The following is a 20,473-nucleotide window of genomic DNA, read 5'->3' as shown; positions in this document are numbered from 1 at the left end:
CCTCACATATCCATCACGACTCACTCCTTTTATCATGCCTCTGGAAAGCTGGAGATCACAAATTTAAGGAATCAGTCACTTCTCGGAGACTAAAAGTAAGTTCACAGTTTTCCAGTTCTTTGAAGACTGGTAAGATTTTTTATTTCATCGTTTGGTGAAAGTGCCTTTTATTCGTTCATTATCCGATTTTTCTTTATCGCGTTATTAGCCTTAGATCTCTCAGTTTAGACTGTTATATTTGAAGTAGTTTTCTGTTCATATTATGTTCTAGTTCGAACCACATAAGAACACACAAGAACACTCAGCCAAACGGCTTAAGGAATTCACATTCCATAAGTTAGGTTTTTGCTTCGAATTGAAGAGTTCACATTTATTTTCTTTTTATTGCTGCAGCAAGTTCCGAAATAAACTGTGTGTATCGAATCAATCTCTGTTTTATCATTAAGACACTGCGGGTTGACTGAGCTTGCAAATGTAACTCTACTCTGGAGACAGTGTGGCCGAGTGGTTAGGGCCCGTGCGAGATCCGAAAGATACCGGGTTCAAGACCGCGTTCTGACTACTCATTGAATTTGTTTTAGGTAGTCCCTGATTCAATTTCCTGGTGCACTTGTAAAACAGCCATCTGGTTTGCCTCCCGCCAGTTGGGATTCTTAACAATTGCAAAGTATATGTTAAATGCTCGGAGACATTAGCTACCAGCTACTCTAAAAATCCGAGGGTAAACAAATTGATTATATTTTTTATTATTTTTATTTTTTACTCGTCAGCCACAATCATAACTCTATCATGTAATTGTTTTTTTGCTATTCGCGTAGCAAGCTTTCCTATTATCACATGAGTAGTTTTTGCACTATTTGCGTAACTAGTATCAAGTGAAGCTGCGACGATCATAGATTCACTTGATTTTCATATCCACAGTTCAATACATGATTCATTCCCCACATATCATTTCGTTATCATCTAAATGAGTAGACTTCTTGTAGCAAGTGTACAGTTCGTCGCACCTCGTTAGAAGCCTTGATACAAGACATTACACTATGATGCAGTTTCTAAAAATAACCCAACCATGGGTTTCTGAGTGTATTCAAGTTAGGTCCTACGTTCTTACTCAATGTGGTCCCTTTGACTTTAAAAGGAAAAATTAGATGAACATACAATTTGTCAATCGAGAAAGTTCTTTTAATAAAAAAGTGATTTTTACGTGCTGGATTAGAATTTGGCCCCTAAACCATTCCTTTATTTGTCTGGTTATCGCGTAGCTCATACAAACAAACAACGAGAAAACCGTTTAATTGAAGCTTGTCTACTTCAGCCTAGTTTCCCTATGATCTGCAACGATCTGCGATCGGTCTGCGACACGGTCTTAATGCTAGTTCAACTACTTTCCCGACCAATACGATCGCATACAGACCGATCGCAGGCCGTTGCAGATCATATCGAAACCAGGCTTTATGGGGCCATATTTGCATAAACTAATTTAATTGGTCACGATCGTTACAACACTAAACATCTATCCCGTGTCTAAAAACTATATCGCAACATTTCGTGTATTCTTCATCAAAAGTTGACAACATAATGCTTAAAATTGCACCAAACGTTAAACATTTTTACATGAACAAATTAAGATCCTGTAGATTTTAATGGCTTCAAAAGGCTTAAATTCTCATACTTCTGTCTATTGATAGTCAATAAAAGATGAATTTACGTTCATTGAATGTGGTCAATTTGGGTGACTAAAAGAAATTGAGGTTTCGTAAGGCCTAAGACCTTTGAGCCATTTTAGCATCGGCTCGAGCATCCACTGAATATGTTCCAGACGCCGATGGAACGTATTTTATCAGTATACAGGAAAGCGCTGAAGATATTCACTCAGGCAAATTGAAGACCAATAACGTTTGTCTCAAAGCAACGCTTTTTCATTAAAGGTTATGATAACTTTTTGTTTTCATCGGACTTAATTTGTTTTTGTTCTTTTGCTCAGTGGAGGACTAATTGTGAAGCACATGTACCTGCCGGCAGTATGAATGCCTTTCGCCAGTTCACTGTTTGGGAGGTGACCAAGCCACACTCAAAGTCATTAAAAACCAGAAGCACACAATTTTGATTATTTTACTCATATAGCAACCGGCTCGATTGAAGTCTGAGATACCTGCACAAAATTCACAAGGTTTTGTCTGATCAAAAGACACCTGAGGACATATTTAAAAGAAAACACGCAATACAAAGACACAAGCGATAATTTCTGAAAACGCCATTCTTTTTATTATTAGTTTCAAAATCCTTGTAATCTTAGCCACAAAGAGGCAAAATCTATTTAAGTTACGGAATTAAATCCTTCCACCAAATGCAATTCTTAAGCCACCTGTGTAAAGGCTCGAAGAGTTTGACCGTGGCCTCCTTTGAAAAGTTTCACAAAAAAGTAGATAATGCAACAGTATGAATGGTTATGGCACATTTCCGCCCTAAACTCACGGTAACTTATAATGAATTGAAGCTACCTCGCATGTTTTTGGCTTTTTTTACCAGCAAAGGGCCTTCACAAGTTTTGTTTGCTGCTGATGTAAAGCACATAAACAATGAAAACGGGCTATCCTTCAAGATTTCCTTAAAAAAAAAATTAGATATCTCACTCCTTAAGTAACAGGCCATAATTTCAAGTCAGTCATTGACTTACTGATTGTGTTATTTCACGATCGTGTCTTCGCGTTTTCACCATTCCAACCGAAGCCAAGAAAATATTGAACAATTATTGTTGCTCTTGTCTCTCTTGGGGACTTGGTTGATTATCATGAGAATATAATTAAGCTTATCCGTTTCTGTTTGTCAAGTGCTAAGTAATCTCGTACAACCTGTACACAGCACCAAAATGAAATGCCAACATACATGTTGTGGCTATCTTTGACGGCGAAACGGCGGAATGCGGCATCCGTCCTCATCAAAGGGATTAATTTAATACACTGCACGTGCCAGAGCTGACTGGAATCATGTCAAGTGTCATCTCGCAGGTTGTTTGCCGGACTTTTGCGAGCCGGCAGCTGCTGGAAGCCTAAATCTTCACAGCTTCACAGAACAATCGTCTCGAGTTAATCAAATAAGCTCTGCTTTATATGTATATATTTTAAAATGTAACCGTGGTTACTGGTCTCAAGATGTCTAACAGAATAAGGGTGGCATGCTTTAAACATTCCTAGGTCGTTTACTGGTTTTGTTTTTAACTCTTTTCCCGTCATTCGCGGCCAAAAGGAAACAGAAGACACAATTTGAAGAGAAAATTAAATAACGTTCGAAACTAATCAAACTAAAAATAGTGCTGGGTGCGTGAGGATTCATAGTGCAGCAGTATGCAATGCCAAGAAAATTGCTCTTAAAATCAAATCTTTACATAAATGGAACTATAGAATTTAGTGTAGCCACAGCACACGTGCTGTTAGGTCCAGTAGCGACAGGTATTTATAGCATCGCCCTCCTCTGAACGTTGAAAACCTTTCAGTCATTCCGTTTTAACTCAGAAATATCACGAGGGGAAAGGCAGAGTATGATTGATGATATTTTCACATTAATTGAAGCACTTTTATTGCCCAACAAGTATAAATAACATGCAAGAATCGGGAATGAAAACCGGCTCTGTCAAAAAACTGCATTTAGTGATAGTGACGCGAACGGTTGACTGACGGAAAAACTCCATTGAATGCTCTTTACAGGGGTCTAACCCGCAAGTTTCCGATTACACCCGCACTAATTTAATATATTATCAGTGACGATATACCACCAATTTATATTTCAGTTTCGGAGCAGTTCTGGGAGCGAGATGGTCGCCAATGTTTTTGTTTAATTTTCAAAGCCCCAGAAGAGCATTCGAATAAGTAATGGCAGGTCACCGTCCTTTTACTGAAGCTCTCGACAGTTTCCGATTATTACCGCGACATTTTTTTTTTTACACGTTTAGTCGTTGCCTTGAGTTCCTTTACAGTTATTGTGTTTTAGGTTGCTAGGGGTTCATAAATTGCCTTTACAGAGTAATTGAATATTCCAGAAACGCATAAGTCAATAACACTTACGTGCCCCTAAACAATGGTCAGGAGCTTTCATTTGACAGCATTTATTTGTTGTTTTTTTCTGTTATTAATCCCGACGGAGATGTTTATATTCCATATGTCATATTATTTCTGCAAATACTTTTCACCATTGGAGCCGTGAAGACTAAAAAAGACAATGGAAATCAATTTTGCAGTCTAGCTAGTGTCTGAGGAAAATTAATTTTCCGTGTTTTTCGGCCTTATTTATGTCAAATCTTATTGAGCTGTTATTGCCAATCGTACCCGAGAGAACACACCTGCTGAGGGGGTTGGGAATTGATAACCGTCTATTAAGTAGTTTGTTTGAAAGGATACAAAAAATTACTTCACCAAGTCAGTCAATAAAAAACACAGTCATGGTCATGATGAATAGAGAGTGGTTGCAATTTGTCAAGAAGACAAGCATTTGCGTTTGGAAGCTTTGTCTTTAAAATAAAATACAATTAGCGGTGAGCCACTAATGAAACCCTCATCACCTGTTACTCCCACTTTTGTTTCTCGGGATAATTTTTTTTTCGGAGCTTTGCCATTCAGCGAATGAACAATAATTAATCACTTTTTTGCTCGTTGAGTAGAACAAGTTTGCATAATTTTATCTGACGCATCATTAACGTTAAATACATCTCATATGAAGTGTCAAGATTGACGGAAGCACTCTAGTTACGTGTTGGTTGCTAAGTCACTCAAACACATATTTTGTTATAGCGCTAAAATTCGCAAACGACTTATTGGTTGGTGTGGAGGCTTGGACAAGAAGCTTTCTCTCTCTCTCCAACCATACTGGGTGTAACATACCGTCCATGATCTCAGTCGCTCCATGCCTGTTGAAACCAGAATAAGCTCCGGCCCTTTTAGAACACCAACTGAAAAATGTTGATGTTTCTTCAAAGTGCTATCACAAACCCTGCCCTAACTACGAGTAACGAAAAGAAAGGAAAGCTTGAAAAATTCATCCTTGTCCCTGTTTTGATACGAGTTTGAAATAGAGGGGAACTACTTAGCAACTGGTTGACACTTTGGCGTGCGTGTATCCAGTTATGAAGTACGTGGGAAGTTTGGCAAGTACCTGACGACAGAAGCGAAAGAATTGCTCGAGAAGAAGCTTAGAGTAACTTCATTTCTTTAATGCTCTCCAAACTTCTTGAGTGCTTCATAACTCGATATCTGAACAGTTAAATGTATTGGCAGAGCAGTCTCACCGAAAACAGGAACTCTAGCGGAGCTAAGTTGACTTAAGTTATTTTGCAGAACAAGATTTTCCTCTCCCGTACTAATGCCATCACGTGGATTGGCTTGGACCAGAGCTGTAAATGGAATCACTTGAGATGACAAAATTGGTGGAACTCAAGTCACCTGTCGTGAGTGAATGCTGTTGGACAATCCGTGTCTTCAGTACGCAAAACACGCGATTGACTGTAATCATTCAAATTGAGAAAATTCTCAGGTGAAAACAATTCTCAAGTGATTAAGGGTCGCTGAAATTACATTTAAGTCCAAAAAAAGCTCGGTTTTTCATTGCTCGATCAGTCGGGACTTCTTAAGAGGATATATTTACGATTGAACAGGTTAATATTACCCAATTAACCTTACATGAAGTTGATATCAAATAAAAGTAGGATATATCACAAGTTAGTATGATTGCAAAAAAAAATAAAAAGGTGAACAAATAATTGATATTAATATTCATTATCCCTCTATGGGGTACGGTATTGAAAAGGAATAGCTACACTTATTTTCCTGCCTAAGAACAAATTTGCTATTGTTCAACCCATTAGTAGTTTCCTCCATTAAACTAGTTGTAAAATCTCTTTTTTTGATTTATTGAGGAATATAGAGACAAAAGTGTGATACAAATTGTTCGTGTCAGGGTATTTTCAGAAATCCAATTCATAGCAAATACCACATTTATAAGTCATTTATCAACGGAAACCGATTGGGATCGTAACAAAAGGTTTTCTTCAATTTCCTTAATTTACGCATCACCCTTAACTCCAGAAAAGCAAATTTCTGCCACCAAAACGGCCCTTCAGCAACACAAGGTGGAAAACACTTTCAAATTATCTTTTCCAGATTGTCATGTCGGTTTCGGATTTCGTTTTTGACGGTTTTTATAATCGGTTCCTTTTTTGTACATGGCGTTCAGGCAAATTTAAGTCTTTTTGGGCGTTACGGTTATCATTCCTTTGATGTGTCATTGTATTATTAAGGCACACCTGTGTAATCCTTACGTGTGACACCATATATTTTTACTTATCTGCTTGGGATGGCGGAAATTGCAGACTTGTATCACAAAAGACGATAAGAATATGGGCAACAGGTTAACTAAACGTTTCCTTTGTCATGTTGTTTGGGCGAAAATCGGCACACGTTCCTACACAGCAGCTTTGAACAAAAGCAAGGTGACTGTATTGTCAAATAGGACCCGGGTATCAGGTATAAAACAATAAACCAATACACGAGGCCAAGCTAATGTTCAAGCCAACCGATTAAATACGAAACAAACTTTTCTTGTTGCCGATCAGCGACGATAAAATGGAGGCCTTCAACGCCACTGGTAATGATTACTTAGATATAGGAATGACTTCGAATGCTCAGTATACTGAAAATGACGATTGCAAAAGCTACAAGCTTTTTGTTTTTTCGATAACATCATTATATAATAATTAGTGGTTAATGAGATATATTGGTGTAGTTTCTCTCATCAGTCAGTTAAAATTATTGTTTTCATAGACAAACATACTCAAAAGAACTAGGGATGTTCTTTTCTATAGCCTTTATTAGATTAGAAGTGGTTGGTTTATTTAACTCGATCTGCAATACAAGGGGCCCACCTCAGAGTTATCTACATCAGGGTCTGCAACATTTGACGATTTATCTGTTTTAATTTGGCCACCAATAAAAAGGAATTCAATTCATAGATTGTCACAAATTGCCACTGACAAAGTTACTCGATGTGGATTTTACTTAGACTTGGACAAAGACTTTATTTTTGCCATGGGTTTTTAGTGAAAACTATTCCGGGTAGACATTGAGCTGGTTCAAAAAATGAAAATGTTGTTTTTGCCCTTTGTAATAGAAAATAATCATTGCAAAGACTGCTTCGGGATAAACTAGATAAATCAGATATCACATATTTTAAGTGTACCGCTACGGTAAGGTATCACGGATATAGAAAATCTTCTGTCCAACTTCCCCCATCTTCTAAATACGAAACAACTGAATACTTGTGCTTGGGAATCAATTATAGTAGTCATAACATCAACGGAAATTACTTACGCTTTGACGAAGATCATTTTGAAACATTGATTGATATTCAGAAGATAACCGTGAAATGACTGAGTAAGTTCTGTGGTTGCGAAAGAACCTAAAAATACAGACTTGCGATTGCGCTTCACAAATTGACATTGCTGTACCATCGTACTATCAAGCCACGTGCAAGCTGTTTCAAGTGCGAATTCATTCTACATCTCGTAGAAAGTGAAGACATTTTTGCTAAAGCCTGGATTTTCACAACCGAATAAGTTGCTCATTTCCCTGCTATGATTCAATAACCTCTTCTCTGAAATTTTAATATATCACTGGTTTTTTATTATACTCTCCAGAATACCATTTTGTTGCAAAAGATCCCTGAATTAATGTTATTATAGAAGTTTACTCGATAAGGTAAACCAGTTTATTTCATATCAACAACTAAACTTGAACTTTGTTCAGGTATTAATTCCTAAAACTTCCAGCGTGAATGAAGTATTCAGGAAACGTTTACCTCAGGAAGACTACCACACTTCTGAATACAGCCACAACTGCAATGAAAATCATGGTTTTTTTCTAATTACATTTTATTCGGTCTCTCGCCGTAGAATAGCATGCTTTATATGATAATCTCGCTTTTCACCAATAGACCATATTCGTATTCTCAGTATTGGACTGGAACTAGCTTGCAATGGAGGCTATTGCTGGGGAATATCATAAAAAGTATTTGCATTTGAAAAGAAACCCCCTCGTTAGCCTCCATTGCAAGCTATTTCCAAATACTGAAAATACGAATATGGTCTATTCCCATTTACTAATTACCAGTGTCTCCTGGCCACTTAAACAGTGTTCTGCATTGTCCTAGGTGGCAACAAGGTTAACCAGCTTGGAGGAAAGTATGTTAGTGGAAAACCACTGCCCCTGGAGTTGCGGTCTCGCATCATCACGCTATCATATCTCGGACTTCGACAATGTGAAATCAGCAGACAGCTGAAAGTCACTCATGGGTGCATTAGCAAACTGCTATCCAAGTACCAAGAATCTGGAAATGTTGATCCCGTGCAAAATACGGGACGCCCGCGGGTCATAACGGCCGACATAGAAAGAAGAATTGACCAGTACAGGACACAGGACCCTGGAGCATTCTGTTGGGAGCTGAGAGAGCACCTGCTGCGAGATAACGTTTGCTCTACAAATCAAATTCCATCACTGAGTTCAATCAGTCGATTAATCAAGAACAAAATTATCCACGAAGCCGTTGAACAAAGAGGACGCGGAGCAGAGTTACCAGCAGTTATAAAAGAAAAGACCTTTACGCCATTTTCAATTGCAAACATACTAAATATCGACAATGATACCAACATGAATCGACAACATGTAGAATTAGAAGAACCGTGTACAAAAAATCATCAGATCTACTCAGGTAAATAGAACATTTTATATATATTTGGTATTTAAGCACTTAAGTAAAACAAGAAATCAGATCATTAAGTTATTTTTAGAAATATGTTTTCAGCCAATCATTTGCGCCATACCATAAGCTTTGTGTGGGAGGGAAATGGCGGACATTGAGAAAGACTAAACTTCATTTGCTCGATAAACAAGAATTTGAAAAGTTGTAGGTTAAAGGGAGATGGAAAATAACGGAAAGTAAAATTTATCGCACCGGTTCTTTAGTATTCATTAACAATTCTTGCATTCAAGATCGTGGTACGCGTAATTCAGAAAATTTACACCATGAAATGCCAATGTTCAAAACTCAATTCTAACTTTTCCTCTACTCAACGATAAAAGACAATTCTAGGCCATACGTTAACCTTGGAATGTCTATTGTTGCCGAAAAATAGTATTTAACTGACGCAGCAAAGAATGTAAATGAATGCTCTGGTTAAATGTACGCGTTTACGTTTACTGACTGTTATGGCGCCTTAACTTACAAGAGGCAAACTAAGCATTCCTAATAGTAAGTTAATTAAAGTTAAGGGAATCAATCTTTTTGGTACTGTGAAGAATTATTTGATCCCCAATTTGAAATCTCAGATTTTTTTTCGCTATATGTATGACAAGTGAGAGACTGATATTTTTGTTTTCATTTTCGTTTCAAACTCTCTTGAAGGCAACAAATTTCTAAAAGTATTGACACGAAAATATATTTTTTCCGCCTCAGTTCACTTCAAGTTCAGTCATTTTTCTGGTGTTAGATCGGCATGATTGAGCTCTCCCTCTCTCCCACTCAAGGCGCGTCTCACTCGAACTAAAAATAACTGGAGATGGAAAAGGATGGATATTAGGCCAATATAATGAATGCCTTCGCCTGATTTGATGACGTCTTGATGAAAAGCATAACTTCCTGCTAACAACAACAGAAAACCTGCAAAAACTCTCAAAAGACTGCACCGCTCACCTAGAACCTCGTTTCTATGGTCGGGTCTCTACTTTGCACCGAAAAGTATTTTTAGACATTCTATAACAGGAAAAATCCTTTGCTCGGTCAGCGGTCAGTACATATAGCCTTAAAAAAAAAAAAAGTGTAAAAGTCATACACGTTTATTTTTACTTTTTAATTTGACTTTCGGTTTTTGTTCAATGGCTAAAACTGACGTTGTTGGCGGCTTCGATAGTAACAAGACAACTGCAGTACGAACAGTAGTTTTTATAGCTAAAACATTTCTTGAAGGACATCTTTCCTTAAAAATACATTCGTTCTGTACATGTTCCCTCCTACTTTTTCGCCTCGACCGAGTCCCGTATAGAATCTATTCACACTCCTTCACAGTTGAAACGTTTGGAGGTGATTAAAATATATATATTGAAAGTCAAGTACTTACTTTCAATAAGCGCTAATTAAACAGGTCATGAAACCGTTATCAATACTAAGTGTCAGCGTACAGATAGTTAACCAATACTATGAATCTTAAAAAGCGAACATTTGTGTGGCGTTATCTGGGAATTATATGAGAAATATACTGATTACTTGTAAACTCTTTCTTACAGGAACTTTTCACTTTCTGTCACAAACGAATAACACTGTTTTGCTGTTGTTGTTTTTTTTTGTTCTGCTGTCATTGGAAGTACAGTTCAATGTAATTAAAGTACAATTCCTTACTACGAATAATTAGGATACGCATTCTTTTGCCGGTTCAATTTCTGAAGAGGGCACCCAAAGTATGGTCGACAGTGATTCTTTCGCTACTTCTCTGGTCAAAAGTTATTCTGCCTGAGTTTTTCAATAAATTGGGGGCAACCCTAAAACCCGGAATCCGGAATCCGGAATCGCAGGTCATTGTTTTACCAATACAGAGAGTAAAAACTATCCTAAACATTCATAAAAGCTTACCTTAGGCCTAAAGACGTTTGTTTAGGCCTAATTAGGCCTAAGGTTAGCTTTTATGAAAGTTTAGGATAGTTTTTATTCTCTGTATTGCTAAAACAATGACCTGTGATTCCGGATTCCGGATTCCGGATTTTAGGGTTGCCCGTAAATGGGTGCTTTTGGCAAACCTTAATTGACTCATTCGCTTGCATAAAATTAACATAATAGTTCCTTTGGAATAAACCCTATAAAAATGACCTGTGAGATCATTAGGATATATCAAGATTCTGTAGTGACTATATGTTTTCCACATAGTTTCAAAACCGGGGGTATCTTGTTGTCGGTAAATTAATGTCGACCGGCTTCTCAGTTTTAAGGGGAGATCGGTGTATTACATCATATAACTGACTCCAGCTTCCTCAGCTGTATGCTTTAAACGCAACCTCGGGGAGTCAAGTCAAGTTCTATTTTTCCTCGAAAACGAAAATATAGCTATTCATGGTTTCTTATCCTGGACAAATATTGTTAGGAATTTTAAAGTTCAAAACTTTTTAACGATGCCTTGCCTTTCTTATATATTTAGATATTGCTGAAAAAAATGTCTCCAGCGACAGAAATACGCCACCAGTACAAACTGTTTTGCCAGACAATGAAGCCTCTCGGCCTCGGAGACGAGTGCGAACCAGATTCAATAGAGCACAGACTATTGAGCTTGAAAGAGAATTCCTAAAAAATCCTTATCCTGGAATTCAGGGAAGGATAATACTGGCTTATAAGTTGGATATTGACGAGTCCAGAATCCAGGTTAGTAATGAGTTGCTTTTCTTATTTTGACTACATGAAAATTCGCCTCTATGGATGTTGAACCACAACTTCAAGAGATCAAGGTTTCCTGTTTTCGATTGTTATCTTTGCGAACCCAAGTTTGGATGTCACGTATATTATGAGGCCAACTAACTGAAAAACAAGAAAAAAGATGACAAATAAAGAACTCAATTAGTTTTTACTTCCCATTATTGATGAATCGACTACCATTACAGAGATGCCGCGGCATTGTACACGTGAGCAGTGTGGGATGAAAGGCGAGGAGGCGGTTTCCGACTGAAGCAAAAATTGTTTTTTGTCTTATTGCTTCACAGGTCTGGTTTGCTAACCGCAGAGCTAGAGGAAGGCGTCGAGTTGCTGGAAAAGATAACGGACCTTCAACAGATAATTCACAGGATAAACTCTTGATGTATCCTAGAGATGACAACCTTTCCTCAAATCAAAAGCGGCCTTTCCTCCATGTTTTGAGTCAGAAAAAAAATAGAGCTAGACCCTTCAATACGCTTTATATATGAAGTCGACAGAAAAAAAAAATGCCAACCAGCCAGCCGATCAATAATGCAAAAGAATGCAAAGGATTTTTTTAATTGTACACACTGAAAGGTTGGATTTGATTTAACTGCTGGTACAAATTGTTGAAAGCAAAGTTATTATAGTTTATTGTTCTGTAAGTGAGGCACAAGTTATGATGGCCATCCTGGAATGTTTAGATTTGGGAGTGTACTAGGAAAAGTATGACTTGATATGTTTTTTAGTTTCTCTTCAATTTCCAAATCTAAAATGAATTTATGGACTATTATAGTAAAAAAAAAAAGGAGGAAAATTGTTTGGTATCTTGGTTCATAGCAATGCCTGGATTTGTTTCGGAGTCGATTGTTTTCCGCTTGTATTAAATATTCCATATTATAGTATAGTATTTCTTCAGTCTCCTGTGGAAAAAACAGTGCCGCTGAGGGTGCAGAAGGTGGTTAAAGCTGAGTTAACTGAGATGAATCATAACTCAAGCACGACACCATTTTTGCTAGAAATTAATATGGGATAAATACATTTAACAACAGAAGACATTGAAATAATCCCCAAAGCAGTGGTACACAATATTGATTAGAAGGGCAATGATATATCACTTTCATTAGAATTGTTGTTCACAAAGTCGAAGCGTGTTCAAGTTTTGTGAACTACATGAAGTTAAGAAAATAACATTAATAAATGAAACAGATTAACCAGAAATCAGAATTTAATCAGGCACGAATTTACTATCTTGTTATTATTTTTGTTAGAGCACCGTGAGTACAAGCAATGGCAATTTTTCTTACAGAAGACCGTTCGTTATGTTGCGACTACCTGATACAGTTAATTAAAAAGTCGCATTCTCCAAGATGGTGACCATCTAGTTCACGGTGCATCTCGTGACTGAAAAGGTAAAAAAGAAACCAGGGAAATCGAGGCGGCCTTTACTGCTCCTTTGTAAGTAGAAGCAAGCCTACCAATTTAACTGACTCTTGCGTTCTTCAAATTGGCACTCTGAAGGATAAATCAACCTGAAATAATCAATGAAAGCGAACTAGAGGTCATTTAATAAAAGCATTTCAATTTTAACCTTGTGAGATCTGTCGTATTCATTGTCAAACAATGTTTTACCAGTGAAAGACTGACCTCGTCACAATAACAATTCGACACAACGTTCTCAAGGTCCCCGCATTGAAAGAATGCCATGTCATTGTATAAGGGCCAACAACTTGAGCTCCAAACAGAAACCAAAATCAAGCGAAGAAAAACGATCAAGATATGTTTCAGCAAATTTGCAAGCTCTTAAAAGTGGTTCACAATTTGTCAGTGGATAAAGAAAATGTACTGTGATCAGTTTAAGTCTTCTTAGTCTCAAGTCAAACAAATTGTTCAAAAGAATTTTATCATTTGCATCTTTCGACGTCATCGCGCGTTAATCAAATCTCCCTCTTTCCTTATTATTGACTGGATCCCAGGTTACTTTTGTCACATTTTTTCAACGCTATCTTTAAAACTTTGGTAGAAGCTCGTTCCGGCAATCTTTTAGCTCTTGTTTTAAACCGGGATTCATAAAATCCTGAAATGATATCTGGAGCAACTTACAATATTTGCCACAGTTGCGTCGCATTATATGATATTCGTAGCTGGATATTTATAAGTCTGCCTAACCGGTAACACCTTCCCACCCTTTCTTCAAAATTTCCAACCTCTAAATGTACGTTGATCACAAAACTTAGACAACTGTGAAAGTATTATCCAGCCAAAAAAAAAACTCCTTGTTATTATAATATCCTTATCCGAGCTATTGTAGCTTTTGCAAAAAGCGGAAGAATAAACCGTAGTTGTTTCCCTGGCACTGAGCGTTCTCAAGAAAAAAATGTATTAAGAAAAAGACGACGAAGCTAACATTCTCGTTTGTTTGTGTTTTACACGGGTTTGACATAATTGTTATGAATGAAATACGGTCCCATGTCATCATGATTTGGATGGTGGGTTTCTAAGTTAATGTACTGTGACTCCATAGATGTAATTCAAGAAGGTCTCAGAAAAAGTTAGGTTACTCATATGCACCTCTTTATCAAACTAAATAAACGATGGCTAATAGTTTCATTCTAATTCTAGGATAATAATTTGGAAAATATCTAATTATTTGCAATCACGTTCTTGAATTTTCCGAAGAACTTGTGCGTGGGTAAACTCATGTAACAGTTCTAGCGAAGCGTTACATTTATTTTCCTCGCTACATTCCTAGAGATTTTGCATGCAAAAATAATAAAGTCAATGCATCCTTATAATTTGGGATAAACAGTGCGACAAGTTATCGCGTTTGTAAAGAAAAATTACCAGCAAGCTTGACAATTTTTCCCATTGATTTCAAAAAGCGATGGAAGCACACTTTCGGAAAAAAACAGGCTATTTATAACAAATAGCTTATTTGAACACATGCTTGACTATGTTCATTCCTATATTACATCCAGCTTGATGCCTAAAATTGTCCAAGGGAAGAGTTCTTATTGTACCTTTTTTTAAACCTTTTCACACGAGGAAGACACCCGATCAAGAATAAGAAACACCAAATTGAGAAGAAATGACCGCGCACTCAAAAGGCGAAAACAACGTGTGCTACTATGAGTATCTCAAGACAATCATTAAACTGAGGAATGGCAAGTCAGCTGATGTGTTGTTTACAGGGATACTGTTTCAAGCTTTACATCGAAAAGAAAAAAATATGTTAAACGCGAAGGCAGGGTGTTTTGCACTCAGCCATCTCCTTAGATATAAACGCATTTTAAGCAAAGTTGTTTTTTCTTCCAAACAATTCCTCTTCGTCGTCCGTCGTTTTGGAGACGCAACCTGATGCCGCATCTCGAACTTACCGGAAAAAAAATGCTTTTATTTTATTTTATGCAGCTTCATCATGTAATTCAAAGAATTTCCATGTAGTTCCGTGCTTGAAAGTGTTTAATTGTCACGCTTATCCTGTATTTTTTCAACACTAAGGTAAAAATGCGTTACCCTTGCCTTCCACACAAAGACTCAGAAAACGTTACCAAAACAAAATGAAACAACAAACTCTGAGCATTGACTAATAAGGCAACACTTCAGCCGCCTAACCAGCTCCAATGAGTTTTTGACGTCGTATTACGTCATGGCACATTACACACGTGATTATCCAAAAAATATGATGTGGTCCAGTACTCACCAGACAATCAAAATTCAATGAGTTAAATATCTGATCAGCAGTCACCTGAGCATAATTACATTTCTTACGCTTTACCTTTGTTTACCTTTGCGATACATTCCTCATAAACCACTTATTCCATGGTGAACGGTCATTTATTAACGAATATCGCTGGAGAACACATCTTGCGAGTTCCTCCAACGGACGCCGCTGCATACCTCACAGGCAAATTCTGCTCAATAATGGATGCCCTACTCTTTCCAGGTATATATTCGTGTCTTTTGTAAATATGTTTGGTGAGGTCTATGATAAGAATTGATGTTAAGGAAAACTGTTTTTGAACAATTACACTTGCTTTTTTAGCTTGTTCTCATGATAAAATTACACACTATTAATTTCTTCTGAAGGGTCTCGTGCTGGCGGAGTGAATGAGTTACTTTATCAACACAAGACCTCGTCAAGAGCAAAATGCTACCGTGCCCTTATTTGTAATCCATATAATACCATAATCAAATATGAGCAAAAAGAATACAGCAAATTCGTTACACTGTCGTGCTTTTCATCTGCTTCGAATCCGGCTCCATTAACGGATTATATTCTTCAACTTTTGCAAACAGCGCTCGCTTAAATACAATAACTTAAAATACCTTAAATTAATACGCATAGCTTCTACACCAGACGTGTTACTTATTTGTATTTTGTTACTTCTTTTTAGGCCAAGAAAGAGTAAATCAACTTGGCGGAGTCTTTGTAAATGGCAAACCCTTGCCGAAAGCCTTGCGTATAAGAATAATTCAACTGGCGCGCTTAGGGGTGAGAGCGAGTGATATTAGCAGGCAGTTACGAATTTCACATGGTTGTGTAAGCAAGATCCTAAACAAATTCTATGAAACAGGCTCTATCGAGCCAGGAGCAATTCCCTCATCAAAAAGCCGTGATATCACTCCAGAAATAACGACGAAGATTGAGACATTTATTCTCGAGCAACCTGATATGTTTTCTTGGGAAGTTCGAGATCGCTTGCTGCTTGAAGGGGTTTGTATCAAGGCAAATTTGCCATCCATGGAAGCAATAAGCCAGCTACTGAAAAGCAGAAACGACAAGTGTGGACGGGGAACACCTCCTTGCTCTTCAAGGGGCTTGAAGCGCTGCTTGTCAAATTCAGAATCCGAGGAAGAAATAGAAATTACAAAGGTCCCAAAATTTGAAGCACCGTTCTCGATCTCAAGCATTCTCAACTTGGCGGAAAAAAAAGGAAAAGAGAGAACTTGCAAAAAAGAAAGCGATGAAGGACAAAGTGAGGAGAATAGTCAAGAATATGACTCAGGTATTTATTTTGTATTCTAAACATTTCTTAGTTGACAGATAGAATCTTTTTTAAAAGTAGCGGTGTATATTTAGTTGAGTAGCTCTCGGTCCGAAAGCTATGATCGATATTGCAATTTGGGTTTTCATAATTAAAAAGACTTGAATGTTCTAATTGTGATTGTCAAACCCCTTTAACAAACAATAACATCGTTTCGGTGCTTTCTGTCGATGTGAAGGCGTATCCTTCTTTTTGGTATTGTTAGACGTTTGAATGGTAAAGTCATTTTCTAAAAACTGCTCAATGATACTGCTTCAAACTGTAACATAAACTCATTTTAGAAGCAAACAACCCGGGTACAAGGCGTCAGATACAATATTACTTGACCAAAATAGCACTGTCAATGATTATACGACACCATTCAAAGGAAGTCGTCAAATATACCTACCTCCGCCTTCATTTTCGCGGCTGGTCGGAATAATTTTAAACCGACAGCTGCAATATGCAGTAGATTGTTTACCAACAAAAAAAACTATTTTTATTCTTTTAGAATTGATCTTGGCCAGAAAACAATCATTTATATCAGGAACAAAAGACCGAGAGCTTTTCTTCAACCGAAAGCCACGACGTGGTCGTACAAAGTTCTCACTTAAACAGGTGGACGAACTTGAAAAAGCGTTTGCTAAGACACATTACCCGGATGTGTACACACGAGAGGAACTGGCGCAAAGGCTTGACTTGTCTGAAGCGAGAGTACAGGTGAATTCATATACATAGAAAAAAGACAACTTGTTTGATTTTCTTCTGCCAAATAGTTTTAGCCGATCCAACATAAGGGAAAACCTTAAGATTTATCATCTTTCCCCACAAGGGTTACACCCAATGGAATATCGTTTAATGAAAGGGCAGACAACATCCAAAGAAAAACGTTGTCATGGTGTTATTGTCGAAGGCATTGACGCCCTATTCTGGAACTTGGATTCTGGTTTACAGATTGGAGCCACGTCATGCTTATTTTGACCAGCTGTTAGCCAAAACCATTTAGTACGTTCATTTAACACGTATGAAAGCTTTATTCCATATCGTTGAACTGTACAAATCCGTGCAAACTGTTGATCACCATGCGTAGAGAAAATTTCCCTCTGAGGTGAAAGTACCGGCAAAACCACAAACCAATCACAAAGTACTGTGAAATACAAAAAGATGAATTATCTTCATGACGAAGTCTTCCAGGAGTAATCTGACCGGCATACAACCGTTCGACGAACTATATTATTCTTTTTTGTTCCTTTTTTCAGGTGTGGTTTTCAAACCGCCGAGCTCGTCTCAGAAAGGAAGAATATTATACTGAAACGGCCCAAACGAGATCTGATGCTTTCTCAAAGTCAGTTACATGCTATGGTACACTAACCACCCCATCAACAAGTTTCACTCGCATATTTTTCCCTAACGGAGCTTCCTGTCTTGTTCCACAATAATAACATTCAAAAGTTTAAAATATATTTTGTGAGATTTGAGTATTTTATTGGTGTCAATCAACTAAAAACGTACCATTTATCATCATGGAAAGTTGCGACATAACATTCGAGAACTCAATTCCGCTCAACTTTATTTCCACAAATGTCAAGCCACTTCGAAAAACTCAACTTTTAGGACTTAAGGAATACCTATTCCGAAAAAGGATTTTTTTCTCCAAAAAATTCGATTATTGCTGGCTAACCATTGTTAATAGCAATCGGATTTGAGGAACAACATTTTTATTTTCTAGCCTCTGTTCAAGAGAGGGAAATTCAAACTGAAGGCGCGTTTGTTTGCCATTAGGTTTTTCTTTAAACGTTGATGCTCATTTCACGGTAATCGACCTCAAATGTTTTTTGTCAAATTGATATCACTCAATCGTGGAACGAATTCATATAATAGAAATCAGAGTTCCCCGGCTTAGCAAGAAGGGTTAGTTCTGTGGTCGTGGTGTGTACACAACATTGGCTAAAATTCTTCAACACATGATCAAATAGTTTCTAGCGCTATTATTTACAAAATCACATTGATTTTTGTCTATTAGTTTGTCCTCAAGCAAACATAGTATGTGCAAGATATATTTTGAAGCTCAAAAAGTATTATTTTGAAATAGAAGCTGGCAATATTTGTCCAAAAAAGTGCATGATATTTAACTCAGCTCATACAGCTAATTTTAAATACATTCAATCATAATCACGACTTATATTTTGTATATTGCTTATCATGCTTTTGTAAGGCTGGTCTCAACAAGCAAAGGCACGTACTCACGCCATCACTGTAATAACAAAACATTCTATTTTTCGACAAAAAATAAGTACATTTATAACATACGAGTGTGTATTTTTTTAAAAGAATTAATATTGTCCCTGTGTCAGACATTGGGCAATTTATAAAATCTAGTGGTAGATAACAAATCGAAAAGAGTGTAAAAAATGATCATTAATGTTTATTGAAAATTAATTAAAATAATTTATGTCATATTGCTTGTTCACTTAACTACTACTGATTAAACCCCATGAAATTTAATCATTTTTATCGGACAGGAACGTTTTGTAGAAGGCCATATTAGCCATCAAATATCCCCTTAGACGCCGCTTTGCCGCTTCTCTGTTAAAGACAGAGCATTTTGTGGCCTGTGTTGGGAAGCTCGGCGCCTGTTGAATTGAATATGTATTGAAATACTTTACGGAGCTTATCAGAGCTGCTGGTGATAAGATTAAGATAAACCGATAAACGTGTGTTTCGATTTGTTTTTCATTAATTAGAAGGCATTGAGACTTTAATCAACCCTTGCTTTATAATTAAAAACAGTAGCCCAAGTTGAAAAATATCCTGCTGTAGCCCTAATTTCTTTCGCCATTTATAGTTTTGCTCTTATCAATATCACTTTTACACTACTTTTTACCTCTCGAATTCGAAAGTACAGTCTGTGAAAGATCGTCCTACGGTATTTGGGCTTCTTCTTCTAACCGGCTCATCATAATTTTGCGCTCTGAAATTATTGATACGTCTTTTCTCCGGCTATAACATTGTCAACGGTTTGTCCATCAGGCCCCAGTTGTTCAAACGATAAATAGCGCTATCCAGTGGATAAATCGCTACCCACTGGATAACTCAATTAGTTTTGCGAGTGTTTATCCGCTGGATAGTGCTATCCATCCTTTGAACAACTGGGGCCAGGAATGCCTGCATCCTGTAGACCAGAATCCTTTAGCTGTAGTGTTTGCGTCATTACAATTTCAAAGTCCGTACAAAACACTCTACTTGATCAAACAATGCTTCTTAATCTTAGTAATAATGAACTGTTAAACGCCTTTGGCGAACAATCGCAGCCACTTTTAAAAGACATTGCTAAACTAACGGAACAACCAATATTTCAATGTCATCTTTTGAGGAATCGAAGAATTGTGCCAATTTCGGAAGGGATTTTATTAAAGGATATTTTGATAGTCATAAAATACTTAGCAAGCACCCAATGAAAGAACTGAGTCTTCACATTAGAGTGGGAAAATGTTCTGCCTCGTTTTCAAAGCTAGTTCTATTGCTAAAGTAACCTTATAGAAATTGATATCATGCAAAATTTGAGTAACAAGAAAGACTTCGCAGAGAGTTAAAAGCAACATTCCAAAATTCAAGGCTGAGTGTCACGCTCCATCTTCTTCAACCGCTCTTTTATCACCTTAGCAACAGCCACACCCAATCGCACCACTGCAAGTGCCCATTTCTTTTATAATTGATACTTTCATAACCCGCTTGAAGTGCCTTTATATTATTTATTCTTCTGTTGTTTAGTTCTATTCATCATTCTTTTCTTAATCTTATTTTGGAATCCCTTCCTCAGTAGGTTACCAGGAAGCATATTAAGATTTTTAGATCGTCGCAGATGTCAATGTTACTTAAGCAGAGCACTGGATTTGAACTAATTACCTCAAAGAAACAGACGAAATGCTCTACCAGTTGACCTACCAAACCAAAGTACAGATGTTATACCTGTT

The 20,473-nt window shown here is 37.2% G+C and overlaps 2 protein-coding genes across 3 annotated transcripts in view; both read left to right on the top strand.

Moving 5' to 3' along the window:
- LOC137992697 (paired box protein Pax-3-like) overlaps positions 1-13,058 on the top strand; it is a 28,169-nt gene extending 15,111 nt beyond the window's left edge. The window contains exons 1-4 of one of the 2 annotated variants that reach the window (XM_068838179.1): positions 6,543-6,633; positions 8,194-8,751; positions 11,225-11,445; positions 11,781-13,058. In XM_068838179.1, the coding sequence (XP_068694280.1) occupies positions 6,612-6,633; positions 8,194-8,751; positions 11,225-11,445; positions 11,781-11,981 (1,002 nt within the window). In that variant the 5' untranslated portion in view covers positions 6,543-6,611 and the 3' untranslated portion in view covers positions 11,982-13,058. Of the gene's footprint in view, positions 1-6,542; positions 6,634-8,193; positions 8,752-11,224; positions 11,446-11,780 lie in introns of those variants that run through there. The other variant, XM_068838178.1, reaches the window with a different exon arrangement.
- Positions 13,059-15,220: 2,162 nt separating this feature from the next.
- LOC137992696 (paired box protein Pax-3-B-like) lies at positions 15,221-19,721 on the top strand. Its single transcript, XM_068838177.1, has 4 exons — positions 15,221-15,418; positions 15,870-16,481; positions 17,011-17,219; positions 17,759-19,721. The coding sequence occupies exons 1-4, from the start codon at positions 15,295-15,297 to the stop codon at positions 17,936-17,938; spliced, it is 1,125 nt and encodes a 374-aa protein (XP_068694278.1). The 5' UTR covers positions 15,221-15,294; the 3' UTR covers positions 17,939-19,721.
- Positions 19,722-20,473: the final 752 nt, after the last annotated feature.

The sequence above is a fragment of the Montipora foliosa genome, chromosome 2, assembly GCF_036669935.1.
Source record: "Montipora foliosa isolate CH-2021 chromosome 2, ASM3666993v2, whole genome shotgun sequence".
NCBI lineage: Eukaryota > Metazoa > Cnidaria > Anthozoa > Scleractinia > Acroporidae > Montipora > Montipora foliosa.
This window is presented reverse-complemented; position numbering and strand designations above follow the sequence as displayed.